This window comes from Motacilla alba, chromosome 2 (assembly GCF_015832195.1).
Source record: "Motacilla alba alba isolate MOTALB_02 chromosome 2, Motacilla_alba_V1.0_pri, whole genome shotgun sequence".
In the NCBI taxonomy this organism is placed as follows: Eukaryota; Metazoa; Chordata; class Aves; order Passeriformes; family Motacillidae; genus Motacilla; species Motacilla alba.
Genome location: NC_052017.1, coordinates 146,211,775 through 146,227,266, shown reverse-complemented (window position 1 = coordinate 146,227,266; position 15,492 = coordinate 146,211,775). Strand labels below are relative to the sequence as shown.

At 40.5% G+C, this 15,492-nt stretch overlaps 1 protein-coding gene across 4 annotated transcripts in view; it reads left to right on the top strand.

Annotated features, from left to right (window-relative positions):
- Positions 1-15,492, top strand: part of FAM135B (family with sequence similarity 135 member B) — a 256,450-nt gene that overhangs the window by 229,846 nt on the left and 11,112 nt on the right. For 3 of the 4 annotated variants that reach the window (XM_038124640.1, XM_038124650.1, XM_038124634.1), the window contains 7 exons: positions 995-1,044; positions 3,796-3,951; positions 6,009-6,082; positions 8,795-8,949; positions 10,060-12,118; positions 13,903-14,069; positions 15,308-15,399. In XM_038124640.1, coding sequence (XP_037980568.1) covers positions 995-1,044; positions 3,796-3,951; positions 6,009-6,082; positions 8,795-8,949; positions 10,060-12,118; positions 13,903-14,069; positions 15,308-15,399 — 2,753 coding nt within the window. The remainder of the gene's footprint in view (positions 1-994; positions 1,045-3,795; positions 3,952-6,008; positions 6,083-8,794; positions 8,950-10,059; positions 12,119-13,902; positions 14,070-15,307; positions 15,400-15,492) is intronic. The other variant, XM_038124660.1, reaches the window with a different exon arrangement.

Genomic DNA, 15,492 nt, shown 5'->3' with positions numbered 1-15,492 from the left:
CACCTTGTATTTGCTATATTTCTCCACTGAGCAGGGGAAGAATGTAAATGGGTCATTCCGTTGTAACATCTGTATTGGTCATAATAATCTCATGAGTTTTTACAGAAGGTTAAGATAAATCCAAGAATACAAATCTCTGCTCATTTTCTTAATTATTTTTCCCCTAGTTTCCTGAGTAGTATCTGTAAAAAGAAAGCTTACTTTAGACATTAAAAGTGGGAATGGTTGTTTTCCAAATTTTACCAGCTCAGATAGACTTTTCAAGGCACAACTCATCTTGGTCTGTCCTTTCCCATTTATCAGTGCTATCTGAGAAGAGACATTTGGGAATTGAGGAGGGCATTGGTCTGTGAGTTGTTTTGCTTTGTTGCTGCTTTGTTTCTTTACTGACACCATTAGAAAGTTCCGCAGTGCAAAATGAAGCTGCTAAAGCTGGAGAATTGATTGATGTCCTCCTTTTCCTGATAGATTGTGGTGCATTTAAAGCAGAGTGTCCCTGTGCTGGATTCTCTCAGGATTAAATCAAAACACTACTGCTTGCAGTGGTGAGGTAATTCCAACTTCACAAGGCAGTACAGAGATGCCCAATATTTTACTGGTCAGGAATTTGATGTTGATACACAGTCCTCTGTAGCACACCAGGGACAACCATTCCTTGCTCATCATTTGTTCAGACTCTGTATTCAGTTCTACAGTTGGCCATAAATACCAAAGGCTAAAAATCAAACGTCTAGTAAAAGAGAGTCAAATTCTGTTGTCTTTGTCACAAAAAACCCTAACATTTTCTACTGGTTTAGTGGTTCAGATTGCACAAGCATAAGTTGCACCTGCAGGAGTACAAAGTGGGTTGTGGAGTGCCCACACCCAAACAGAAACTTGTCTGTCAGGAAGAATACCAAATGGCTGACTTCTCTCATGAACAAACAGCAGAGAATTAATATTTCACATCCACTGTTCTCAAACCTGATGTGTTTCTTTGTGTTTTTTTCCACAGAGGAGCTATCTGTGGAAGAGACAGTATCCCAGCTTTGTATGGAGCTGCAGGTATTTCCTTCATCAGAACCTGCCCATGGGTTTTTCAAGTCCATTTTTTAAGTGCACTGAGACAGCCCAGTAATACATCAGAGCAGGAAAAAAGGGAATTTGGTGCCATCAGGAAGTTTGTTTACTGTTTCTCTTCCACCAAATATTTTGCATAACTTTGATTAGTTGCTTGTAAGATGTTCCTGTCACTGTTAACAAGCCACCAGCTGGATTATTCTAGCATGCTTCAGTGAGCCTACCCTGAGTATCAGTATGACAAAAAAAAAATTATTTGGGGTAGGTTGCAATTATAGCTTTTCTGCTGACAGTAGAAAAATTACTTTGGCAGCTTTTTCAACCATATATTTTCAAATAAAAATACCTAAATGTATTTGGAGGATCATGAGAGCAAAAAAGTGAATTTGGCACAGAAGTGACTGAACTACTCTGTTGAACTTGCTTCTGCCAAGTTTATTTCAAGTGAGACAAAGACAAGTCATCAAGCGTGCCAGGAAGAAATGCAAGTGCCAGCTGATCACTGGAAAAATCAGAGATTTCATATATTTTATTTATCATAGGATCATAGCATCATTAGGTTTGGAAAAGGCCTACAAGATCATCAAGTCTATCTTTTGACCCAATATCACCATGCCCAGTAAACCATTTAAATAATGTGCCACCTGCTCATTTTTTGAACAATTCCAGGATTAGTGATTCCACCACTTCCCTGGGGAAGTGAATTTGATAACAATTAATGGAGGGAAGATGAGTCTAAACCAAATGAGAAATCCATTTACATTCCTGTTACAAATTGTGACCTAAGGTTTGTCAGCCATGGTTTTAAAACTGTTTCAAATGACAAATTTATTAGTTTTAAGTCCTGACTTGGACACTTTGAAGAAAATCTGATTTCACATAAAATTGATTTAGAGAAGCATAACTTACTGCCTCATCTCTACTAGATTTAGAAGTTGTAAGAGTATAGGGCAGACAACACAGTCTAGGGTCTCCTTTGGACTAATTTTCAGTGTAGTAAGACACTCACAATTAGAAATAGTCCTTCCTTCTCCCCTTCCCCCCTTCCTGCCTTCCCCTCTTCCTTCCTCCCTCCCTCCCTGACAAACTCAAACATTTGATAACCAGCAAACTGGACAAATAGCTATCACACACCTATTCCTAAGATGACTTGCATTAATAATGCATCTTGCTTGAAGACTGAGCTTTCAGTTTATGGTGTAAGAAACAGCTTACTGACTTAACAAATAAAAAATTAACATTGACATACAGCCTATAAAATTGGATGCCATAAATAAAGTAGTATCCTGACTGTGCAAAGGGAAATGTTTGAACAGGATCTTTTGTTTCCCAGTATCTCCCTGATTTTTCCCATACCAGAATGTGTCCTGGAGCTTGTGCCATTTTGGACAAGTCATTAAAACAGGATAGCATCCAAACAGTGTAAACACAGTGACAATATCTGTTTTATCCACACACGATTTTTCTCAGCTTCTCTCACACACAGACAATTTGTTTTTAATCGTGGCTTAGTTTGCAGTGTCACCAACCTGGAGACTACCTGCATAATAAAATGTGAAAAATAAGCAGGCTTTCAGCTAGAGTGCAGTCCTAAGCAAAAAAAAAAAAAAAAAAAAAAAAAAAAAAAAAAAAAAAAAAAAAAAAAAAAAGTGAATTACGTGATTACGTGGAGGTAAAATGCAATGTCTGTCTCTCATTAAAGAAATTAACAAGCTGACAAGTTAAGAGAGCTGGGTTTGTTCAGCCTGGAGAAGACTCCAGAGAGAGCATTTAACACCTTTAGTACCTAAAAAGGCTACAGGAAAGCTGGAGAGGGATGTTTTACCAGGGTATGTAGTACTAGGACAAGTGTGGGCATGGTGTTAAACTGACAGAGGGAAGGTTTAGATTAGGTATTAGGAAGAAATCCTTTTTTGTGAAAGTGGTGAGACACTGGCAGAGGTTGCCCAGAGAAGCTGTGGATGCCCCATCTGTGGAAGTATTAAAGGCCAGGTTGGATGGGGCTCTGAGCAACCTGGGATAGTGGAAGGTGTCCCTGGCCATGGCAGGGAGTTGGAAGAAGATTTTTAGCCCAACCTATTCTATGATTCTGTGATTCTACGAAATTGTGAAATGAGGAAGTTTGGTGTGCAGAGACTTTGCTTTCTAGCAGTGCTTCAGCACGGAGCTGGAGGGCACACAGAGACCCAGCATGTTCTAGTGTGGGACACGGGCAACAACACACCCTGGAATGTCTGTTTTCATCATGTGTTGAGGACACAGTGTTTTGTTTTGAGGTTTCTTGTTTGGCTCCCCCTCAATCACCCATCTGTGTTCTAATGTGACATGGCTGACAGGGCTCCTTTGCTAACAGTCTGGCCATGGTTTATTATTTCAGAGCATCCAGCACCACCTGGTGGATAATTTGGAACCCACATGCTTTGGGTTTTTTTCCCCCGCTAGTTACTATACCTGTGGTAGAGTGTCTGCAAAAAATTATCTGTTCCCACTTCTTGCTCTTTAACTGCGTAGCTGAGACCATTTGCACTAAAATATGTGATTTTAAAGAGAAAAAGATAATGTCTCACCGGCTTTATTTGGGGTAAAATAACTGAAAATGGTAGCTTTAGTAATAATATTCCTAAATCAAGAGAAATTTTTCTTGTTGCTGTTGTTCTTAAAAGGACTTAATCTGATGTACTAACTGATTCTTTTCCATAGCATTCTTGATCTCATAATTTCCTTTCTGTCCTTCAGCTGCTGAGCAATCCAGAGAAGATAGCAGAACAGATAAGCAAGGACCTCGCCTGGCTTTGCTCTCACCTCCTGGCCCTGTGGACCCAGTTCCTAGAGGTGGCAACGCTCCATCCAGAAGTCACAGCTTATCTGACTCAGGAACATCACATGCTAAGGGTAATCTTAAGAAGTTAAAAACCAAGTCCAGTAATGGTCATGTCTTGATAAACATTAGAGATTTATTTGGACATTTATTTCAAATCCAATTCTGCCCCTATGATTATTAACATGACGTGGGGTGAGCACAACAAGAGTTGAAGAGGAGGGGAAGAAGAGGTGAAGCCTAGGATTTCAAATTACAGATTTCAGTTTCTGGAATGAAGCTGGTTGAGTTTGTGTGACCCAGGATCCTACATAAAATGAGTAACTTTGAGCACCAGGATTAGACATAGAATAGGAGGTGGGTGGGAAAGGGTATATGTGACCTTATATCCATAAATCATAAACACTTGTTTTAAAAAACCCAAACATCACAGTGACAAATAAAAAAAAAAAAAAATTAATCTCAACTGGTTTCACAAAACTACCAAAAGGAATATGGATTTATTTTCTTCACTGTCATGCATATAGCTACTTGCCTTTCTCCCATTAAAGTGCACACAGCAAAATATTAATATTGTTGATGTTGAAATTGCTTCTTGTACTTGTAATAAAGAAGGCACAAAACCACTTGTCATTTGAGCGAACGTTGTCAGATCTGCTTATCTGATTAGTTCAGCAAGTGTTCTGTCTTCCATCAGGACGTTCTTGGTTATTGACCAGACACCAGCTCAGCACATCACCTGAGCTGAACTCAAAGTCTGATCTAATCATCAGAGTAGGGACAGTGGAGGAAAGGGCAGGATTCACCTTGCATGCATGAGGCGTGTGCAGTGTAGGTATTGACACCTCAGCTTATGTTTTGCTCCTCTCAGTCAGTGGAGGTCAGAATGACCAGAATGAGTCTCCCCTGGAGCTTGCAAAAATGGGGCATAAAATTCAGGAAGAGGTGGCTGAGTGTTTGATGCTAAAACTGCTCTGGTTAGTCTGATGAGGACTCCCTTGTCTTTGAGGGGACCTGGGTGGTTTTCCATCAAAGAACCCAACTTTGTGTGCTCCCAGCTCCAGCAAGGTGACTCTCAGCCTCTGGGTTGTTCCAGCCTTGACTGATGCCAGCTGTCTTCTTGACCTTTGTCAAATTACATAACTTTGTATGCTCTGGTTCCTCCCCATATAAACTGTGTGTAATTGCACTTTTTCACCTCTGGAAAATTGTTTGAGAGCCCTAAATGAAAAGTCCTGCTGTTAAGACACAGTCTTTTTGAAGGGATGCTCATCCTTTGTTTAGTAAGGCCATTTGCTAAAGCGCAGCTGGGATTTAGGGAAGTGCTGAGAAGCTCTGACATATGCTTTTCACTGCCATTTTCTGTCCCTGTAACAGAGGTCACTTTTACAATTAGTATTAGGAATGTATGGGCTGCAGTTTAACAGCTCAGTACATTTGATTGCATATTATGCTTGATTCATTTAAACTCAAAGCTTATTCCAGGGCAGATGACAGCACTGAATTTTTAATAGCTTATTTCACACTCTGTGCTCTGCCAGCCACTTCAGATCCATGGCTCTTTTGTAATTGATTGTCCAACACTGAACATATCTAATGTCCATGAAGGGATTTGAAGAGCTCTCAGTTTGTAAGTATCACGACATAGGCAGGTGTGTTTCTGCTGTGATAGGGCTCATTCTCCTCTGGATTGATATGTAAGACTTCCTTTGCTGTTGTATTAGTTTGAGAGTCACTGTGGATGTTCCCATAGAAGAGATGATCAATTATGAATTTTTCTAGTTTAATAAATCACTCCACTACTGCTTTTGCACAGTGGGAAAGGAATAAATCTTCCCAACTTTAACAATACAGGGGAAAATGGTAAATTTGACAGCTTTTAGAAAAGCAGTAAGAAGATGCAGATAACCAAACTTTGATTAATTGTCAAGGGAGTCTTCTTACCTCGCAGCAAAATATGCAAAAATAACAGCTGCTTTGTGCTGGGCTGGGAAAACGAAGCAGAATTGAACTCTTTTTTAATGTCAACATTAATGAATCTGGTCCTGATAGTCAGAGCTGTGTTCTTAGACTGATGGCACTTGTCACCTTTCAGCAGATCTTAGGTTTAATTTGTGCATCTCTCTCTCAGGTGAGAAGATTCTCAGAAGCCTTCTTCTACACTGAGCATCAGAAACCTGCTGTGCTCATGTTCCAGGAAGGCCTGTAAGTAACCCATTAACACTCCCCTATCTCTGGAATTACTAAAAATTTACTTTAAAATATTTTGCCATCAAGAACAAGATCTTTTTCTGCAGGGTATGAAGGAATTTGATTTGAGAGAGGTCATTGGCTCTGTTTTAGCTCCATATTGTAAACCTATTGAAATGAGTTTCAAAAGTAAGTGACTGATCAGGCTGGCCCCAGAAGTAATTAATTTCAAGCTACATATATACATACATCCAGCACTGGTACTTTTAGGGGAAAATAACTGTTGAAAAGCAAAAAATCTTAACATTTACAAATTTGCTTTTTACCATCCCTAAACAATTCCAAGGTAAGTATTGCTTTTTGCTGGACCATTTCTGCTTGTAACCAAACTGAAGTGTGAGGAGCCAGTCTTAAAGCTATGCCAGGGCAAATCCTGCCCTTGGTTTTAGCCCGTGAACCCAAGTGGAGGACTTGGATGATACTCAGGACCTGACCCCTGAAGGCAGAGCTCAAAGAAGGATGCTCAAATTTGAATTTCTGAGTAATGAAGGTTATCCAGACTATTTGTCACCATGGGCAGACCACTACATTACCAGTGTGAAACTCATCCTTTAGAAGGGGCTGAAAGGCCATGACATCAGGTCCTGTCACAATGATGATTTTTAATTGAGGCGTTTGCCTCTGACCTAGTGTAGAGGAGAAAATTGCTTTTCTCAGAGATGTCATTGGGGACATTAAGGCTGATTCAGTGTTGATGGAAAGGGTCCTGACTTCATTAGTGGATGGGTTGTACAAGGCTGCCTTGTTCTGCCAAATTAGAGCAGCACTATAGCTACAGGGTTCCAGGTGTGTTCATTTGGTTCTTCCATGTCAGGATTTTAGGGAGCTGAATACAAGGAAAACCCCATGTCAAGACCCTGGGGTGAGGACACACACACTCATGGTCCCATTCAAACAAACATAATCCTGCAAAGGGGAAAGCCTAATTGCATGAAGTGCTTCTTTTCCTCCAGGCAGTCAAAGGAGTAGCCCATTTCCTACAGATAAATAAAATGTTTTTCTCAGTGGTCATCAAGAAAGGTAAGTTAAAAAAAAAGGCAAAAAATTATTAATTGCTCTGTGCAGAAAATCTGGTCTATACAGGCTGCATGGCAGAGCCAGGTTTTCTTCCTGTAGTAGGAAAAACAGAGTCTTGGCTGTCAGAGTATTAGGGCGTGGTAATAGGGATTATTGGCTGGGTTCACACAGTCACCAGCTCAGATCAGTGCTGATGTGCCAGGTGCTGTACAACCACCTCAAGCAGTACCTTCTTTCTCCCTGTTTTATTTTCCTTCTTACCAGACTGTTTTTCACTTCCTGTTCACATGCTGTTGTGGGCTCATGTGAAACTGTGCACGTCTGTACCTGACAGCATTTGACTGCTTAGGCAAAAGAGGACACACCATTCCCAGTAGGCTTGGTGTGGCACAGGGTGGAGGCCTCTAAGAGGTCACATACCCTCAGATTTTACAGGCAAAAATATTTCTCCTTGCTCACTTTAATGTCAATTATTCATCTTTTTCACAAGGGTAGGTAATAATCAGACAAGGGATGATGGCTTTAAGATGAAGAACAGATTTGATTTCAGCTGACCATCAATGAAAATCTTTTTGCCTTACTCTCTGTATTTCATGTTTTCCACATTTTTTGAGACAGATCTTTAAATAGGAAGGCACATCAGAAATAGAAATTATTGTATTGATTATAGCTGAACACATATTCATCAGCCAGTTTACTGTCACATTCACTGAGGAGAACCACGTAGCATTTTAAATAGCCTAAATTATGGAAACAGATGGGGGGGAGGTACAAAAAATCTAGAGAGGGACTTTTTACAAGGGCATGTAGCAATAGGACAAGGGGGAATGGCTTCTAACTGAAAGAGAGTAGGTTTAGATCAGGTATTAGAAAGAAATTCTTTATTGTGAAGGTGGTGGGGCACTGGAATGGTTTATTCAGAAACTTTGTGGCTGCCCCATCCTTGTAAGTGTTCAAGGCCAGGCTGAACAAACTGGTCTGGTGGAAGGTGTCCCTACCCATGTCAAGGGGGATAGAATAAACCATCTTAAAGGTCCTTTCAACCCTAGACTGTTCTATGATTCTGTGACTCTGTCAGGAGACAGTGGCTGAGTAATTGCCTTAGCTCTTCCAGATTGGGGCATGTGTGAGACAGCTCTCTGTGAGTGCTCTGAGGTCTGATATAAGTGAGGGAGAGGACTTGCCAGGCATCTTTCTTGGCTTTGTTCCTCCCTGTACTGCTCAACCAAATTTTCGATTATTGCTTCCTCCATCTGGGTTTTGAAACCCTGACCACAGCCAGAGTGACAGACCTCATTTCCTGACCAGAAACCAGCTGAGACATCCAGCCCCAGCCAGCAGCTGAGACCCTTGGGAGGATAGCAATGGGTTATGGCAGCTACCAGGAGCCTATGACAGTGGGATCTGGAATAATTTCAAAAACACTGAGATTTTTTTTAGGAAGGGATTGTGCAAGTTGTAGATATCTCTAACTGAAGATGGAAACCTTCTAAGAGTTCTGGGTAACCCCCAATCATGCAGTACTGCTTCCCTTTAAACACATTGACTCTGTCCTCAGCCTGCGTATCTGGGCTCGCAGGACTAATGCAGAAACAGCACAGTAGCCACTCAGGCACTCAATTTGTTTGGTATTTTGTATTTTGCTGCCAGGATCCAGAGCCACGCACAGATTTCCACAGAAATTCGTAATTCAGATTACTTCACCAGCATGCCCCCGCTGCCGGCGGAATGCCTGGACATCGACGGGGACTGGAACACACTCCCTGTTATCTTTGAAGATAGGTACACAGACACGCCTCGCAAAGGTGAGTGAAACTCCACAGCTTGAGCTGAGGGAGATACTTCCCCAGCTCAGGATAAGTGATCACACATCCCTTGGGCTTATGAACTTGGAAGAGTGTGACCCCCTAAGTAATACAGCTGAATTTTAGTGTTTTCCCTAACAGCAGAGTATTTCCTTCACATTTTTCATCTTTAAATTAAGCTTTCTTTATAAAAGAGCTGGAGCAAAAATCCAGAAAGCAAATCAAATTTGTTGTTATTTTTGCTATAGTACTAATTTAAAGAAAAAACACTAGACTGATATCCCTACTACGACATCTAGTGGTAAGAAATCTCAGAACAAAACCCCACAATTACAGTGTACAACCCCACACTCCCCTGAAAGGCAGCATTGCCTTCCAAAAAACATTTTGGCCTTTGAGTATCCAAATCAAATTTTTAATTAAGAAATTATTTCTTTCTATAGTTATTTAGTAAAACCTCATAGCCTTACTACGTTTTTTATTTTCACTCAACCTTTAAAATTACCAAGGAAGCAATATGTATTAATACTATAGGTGTCCATAGTCCAGTGAATATAGTTTGTGGTACAAAATCTTCACTCTTCCACAGTTTTTCTACTGCCTAAATTGTGGCAATGCTCATTAAAGATATTTAAATTATTAAAATGAGTATTAAAGTGATTCAAACTAAGAGCTATACTATGAACAATATTGAATGGCACCAGGAATAAAGAAGTATCCATTTTGTTTTCCTTACCTACGCTCTAAAAACTGAAAGTATAGGTACAGTTATACTGTACTGAGGAAAGTGTATTTTATTAATATTGTCTTCTTTGGCCTAACTATAACTGTTTGGTGAGTTTAATTGTAGTTAAATGCATTCTGCCATGTGCATTTGTAATATGCCTTTAATGCATGTACAATTTTTATACTGTAAATGTATAGAGTAATAATTTAGAGTTTAAAATCCCTTTTCAAAATCTCCCAATTCTTTGATGTAGTTTGTTGTGTTCTTACAGGTAATACTTTCTTTCTTTCTTTCTTTCTTTCTTTCTTTCTTTCTTTCTTTCTTTCTTTCTTTCTTTCTTTCTTTCTTTCTTTCTTTCTTTCTTTCCTTCTTTCTTTCTTTAGATCAGAATTTGGAAGTTTTCCCAGATTTTGAGGTTCCTGCGAATACTCGAGTGGATGTAAAACTGGAAAATGAAGACTGTGCATCAGATGATGCCACTGCAGTAATGAAAGGAGACTTTGAGAAAGATAATCCTGTAATACAAACAGACAGGATAAACAAGAGTCCCTCATGCCTACACAGTAGTACTGAAGCTGCTGCTAAGGGTTTAAACCAGCACTCCACATCTCAGGTATGTACAATAAACAAAGAAGGCCAAAGGAAACCTGAAAATACTTTTGTTTCAAGAGAGGAAACTATTTCTGACTCAGAGCCAGGCAATACAGAACACATGTCAGAAGACTTTAAAACATCCGAGGAAGTTTTATTAAAAGATAATAGACTTGGGGCAGATTTTACCTGTGGAGACATGGAACCCAGCAATAAAGACTCTCACAAACATGAGCCCATGCTTATTGTCAGTGCTCAGCATGAGTGTGGAGCATGTGGAGCTGATGGCTTGGAAGACAGCACTGAAATACATGAACTAGATGAATTTGGTCATGCTGAAACTAATTTCACTTCATCTGAGCTTGCACTGAATGAATTGACCAGTCTTGGAAAACCAGAGGATACAGACACCAAGGCTCATCTAACTGTCTTGAAAGCTTTGCCTTCACACAGCTGTGAAGTGAAATCAGTCACAAAGGAGCAACGAAGTGAGGAGAGTGACGAATTTACCCTGATGTCAGGGGTCATAAAAAGATCTTCCTCAATCATATCTGATTCGGGCATTGAAAGTGAACCAAGCTCGGTGGCATGGTCTGATGCTCGCAGCCGGGCCCTGGAGCTGCCCAGTGACCGAGAGATCCTGCACCACTTGGTCCGGAGGCACGCCATCCACCGGAATTCCCTGGAGGGTGGCCACACAGAAAGCAACACCAGCTTGCCCAGTGGTATCCAGGCATCGCTCACATCCATCAGCTCTTTGCCCTTTGAGGAAGAGGAGAGGGAAGTGGAGCTTACCAAACTGACGAAATCTGTCTCTGCCCCTCAGATCAGTAGCCCAGAAGAGCCCCCGGAGGAGGTGGATATATCAAAACACTGTGAAGCCACCTCAGGAGATTCAGATCACAACTTAAGAAGCTGCATGGAAACAGAGGATAAAGATGGAAAAATAATCATGGACTTTTCTGAGTGTCGAATGACTACTGAAAGTGGACAAACAGAACACAGAAGACATCCCAATCCCCTCCTCAAACACAGTAGCAGTAACACTGAGTTACAAGGGAACGAGGAGAAAGGTTTTCCAGAGACTTGCAGTAGTTTGGAAAATACAAGACCACCCAGTTGTCCGAAGCAGCTCCAAGTTAATGTCTCTGAGTGCCTGTCACTGGAGAGCAATGGTGAGTGCAGCTTAAAAACACCAAGGGCTTGTAATTACTTGGACAAAAATATAGATAAGGTTGATACACGCATTGAGAATCCAAAGGATAAACTTAAGCCGGACAGTTTAAAAGTACAACAGGGCTCTTCCAATAGTAGAATTTCAGGAGAGGAGAGTTTTTCACAAAGCTTAAAGGTGGTGCCAGATTTTTGCTATCCTGTTACAGCTCCTTCAGACAGCTCCACTGAATTTGGCTCACTGCGAGGAGAATGTGGCAGCTCTCTCGCTGATGAGAGCCCAGCAGTGTGTGCAGAAATGCAGGGCTTGCAAGAAATTGAGCTCAATGACTCACCTGCCTCAGCAGACCCTGCGGCAGGGTCCCACCAGGCTGAACGTCCTCAGGAGCCCAACAGCCAAGAGAATAAACTTGTAGTGAACGGCACCGGGTTTCCTTTGGCCACGACAGAGGGAGTAGCCCTGGAAAGCAGAAAGGCTGCTGATGTGGTTAACATGTCCATCTCTTGCACAGCCACCTGTCTTCCCTTTTCTTCCGTGCTCAAAGAGACCCCTGCCATGGCGGGCTCCTCGGCAAAGCAGGCTGTGTTCCCCATCACACGCCAGCCACTGGGCTCCTTTGGAGTTGTCTGTCCGACTTCAGATGAGATGGATGAAGAGACCAACGAGAGGATGCTGAAGTAAGAATAACAATTACTTCATTAATGTAGTTGTAATGCCGAGAGACCCTGACACAGTTGGGGACCCTAATGCACTAGGCATACAGGAAGCTTGCATTTGAGACAGTTGCTTGAGGAATTTCAGTATAAATAATCCAAACAGACAAATGGTTCATATAGAATGAATAATCTAAATAGACAGGAAGGATGAAAACACAGAGAGACTGAGACTGTCAAAGACATCAGGTCCTTAATTCTCATGACAAACAGTGGGATTTAGGTATCTAAATAATCTTTGAGAGCTGAGCCTCCTTCCTGAAATCAAGGTTACCCACACCAGAGTATCGACCCCTGATAGTCAGTTTACTGTGGCAGTGCCACAGACTGTTATACTCCTCTGATTTAATAATTCCATTTGGTAGCTAAACTATGAAATGGGGAATTCAAGTTGGCTGATATGTCTCAACTTCACCTTCTCATACTGGAAGAATGGGAGAACTGAAGCCATGGATAGCTGGAGAAGAGACATTATTTTTGTTTTTGTTTCATTGCCCAACACAAAAGTGCCACATCGTGACCTTGATGTCACAGGGGCCCATTTCACAGATTGGCACACTAGCACTTATATTTTTTCCAGTATCATTTGGTGCCTCTGCTGTGCTGATGAAAAACAGTAGCACTGAAATTTCTCAATCCATTCAGCTGCCCAAAATGTTGGTTGTCTGCATGTACATTCATTTTCAACCCAAGACTTTGCTTTTATTCTTTTTAAAGTATGCTGAAGTTCTATACACCCATGCTTAACTCTTGACAAATCTAAGCACAGAATTTGTTTCTTCATCGTGGAACAGAACATTTGAGCATGTATTCATGCACATGAATCCAAGGCTTCCAGATTCATGGCCCAAAAGCTATTTTTTTCATTCTTGTGTCCCTTAAAATTAGTTGGGCTGATGTAAGTAATTGCTCGCCATTGGACTTCAGTATCTTAGTGATCTTTTCCAATCTTAATGATTCTATGATTTTTTCAAGTTGCCTTAAGAGATCCCCAAGCTTTAAAGGTTATATCTCCAAAGCTTGTCCTTCCCAGTTTTCTACTTAATTCTACACTTATGTTGTGATTATTAATTCCTAAATTATCTGGATCAGTTTTACTGCATCAAAAAGCCATTGAAGAATTTGGCATCTTCAGGCAGCAGAATGCTTCAGGATGAATTTGTGTCAAATTTTAGACCTTAAGTAGGAAAGGTGATATCTTAATTCTTTCAGCATTCTTTCAAAGATGTTCTTCTTCTAAATTCTTTCTACTAAATTTTTTCCAAAAGAATCCAAAATCAAATAAACCCCAAAATTACTACCATATGAGGTGCATCCCTTAACTCTAGCATGAGGAAGAGGGAGAAAACCTTCTACCTAAGTGCATCTGATGGTAGAAGAATTATACATTTTGCATTTCAGTACCTATAAGGCCAGTGACATTGTTAAGAGGCAGAATTGCTAATTCTGTACCTCAGTATCATTTTATGAGGTACCAGAAAATTATTTTTTGCTACTCTTTCATTCCTCTGGCAAGTGTGAGTTGCTAACGAACTTTAGTTCTTCCCTGTATGTAGACAAATTACAAAGAAACAGTTTATTCCTTTCATTTTGACTCCTCTCAGTCCTAATAGATAAGGAATTGCATCCCGGTCTCTACTTGAAAGGTGAAAACATAATTTCTTGTAAAGACAAGCCTCCTCATTTCTAGTTTGAAGGTTTGTTGTGGACCACGAAGTTCTATTGTGATTAACTAATGTATTCTCCAGTTTTTATCAGGCCAAAGAAAAATTTAAAAAAGAAATGAAGATTGAAGGATTTCTGTACAGTGACTTATCTGTACTAGCTTCTGATATCCCATATTTTCCACCAGAGGAAGAGGAAGAAAATTTGGAAGATGGAATTCACCTGGTTGTCTGTGTCCATGGATTGGATGGTAAGGCCAGGAAGAATTGCTATTTGTAAGTCATTTTGGTGTAAATTACAAAAAAAACGACAGAGGTTCAGCAAGTAGGAAAGAATGGAGAGTCTAAGTATTTGTTTTTGCTAAGTATTTATTCCTTATTATGCTATTCAATCCATCATAATAAAGGATCTATGAGAATAATAAGTATTGTTGCTAATATATGGGGTCCTGCTGTTTGGTTTTGGGTTTTGTTTTTTGCTTTTTGTTGTTTTTTTTTCTTAAACAGCAATCTACACCAAAACACATCAATTGTACCATGAACAGGAAGAGCGCATTGCAGTGACTCTTTGTCTTTCCACAGATGCTTGGTTGTTTTGCAGTATGTCCCCAGGAAGAAAATGTTATTTACACCCCCAAAATACTGTTATAGATTAGATAGTGGCTGGCTTTACAAAATGAGAGAATAAAAATCATGCTTCACTCAGAGGAAGCAGGTCATGGGATTTTTTATGCTTTCTAATCAGGAAACAGTTATGTTAAATGTGAACTTTCTCCTGGCAAATTATTGATATCAATTAGAAGGGTGTAGATGCTGACACTAAAATACAGAGAAGAAGTGGTAGAGGCTCTGATATCTCAAAAAAAAAAAACCAAAAACAAAAACAACAAAAAAAAAAAACAAACACTGGCTTCATGCCAGGGCTGTTTGCCATTGAATATCTCAGTAGCAGGAATGCTCTTCTCATTAGGTAGTGGTACCTTCTTCACCCACAAAAACTTCAGAAGACCTTAGAATTTCCTAGTACAGAATGAGGCATCTCTCAAAATATTAGGAGTCTGATAGTATTTCAGCACCACCTCTAATTGTGGATACATGAGATGGGCCACTTTGCATCTGAAGGTACAGCCCTACAGCCCAGCACAGGTACTGAGGCATCTCTGGGGGCCTCACCTGAGCTTGTTGTCTTTTTGTCTTACCTCTGCTGTTCAAAAAAATAGAGGACAGATTTATTCTGGACCTGATCTTTGCCCTTTCTTACCCACCATTTATGCAGTCCCCCACAGCAGCAGGTGGCGTCCAGCCCACCCTGAGCAGGCTGTGGGAATTCCTGTTCTCTTGCTGTTTCAATGCATGATCCTGAGGTGTGATAATGTTCTTAGCAGCACTTAGCAAGAGCTCCACGGTGTCAAGTTTATTGTGTTAAATTGACTTTATGTTGGTTATTTTTCTGTTGAATTGCATCTTATAAAGTATCATTTGTTCCTAGGTAACAGTGCAGATCTGCGGCTGGTAAAGACTTTTATAGAACTGGGACTTCCTGGTGGAAAACTGGACTTCCTAATGTCTGAAAGAAATCAGGTAGTACAGGCTAATTTCTGTCTTCCTTTCAATTGCTGAAATAGTGTCTTCAGCAAAAGCCTTTCCACCAGCTGAGTGAAACAAAAGCACTGG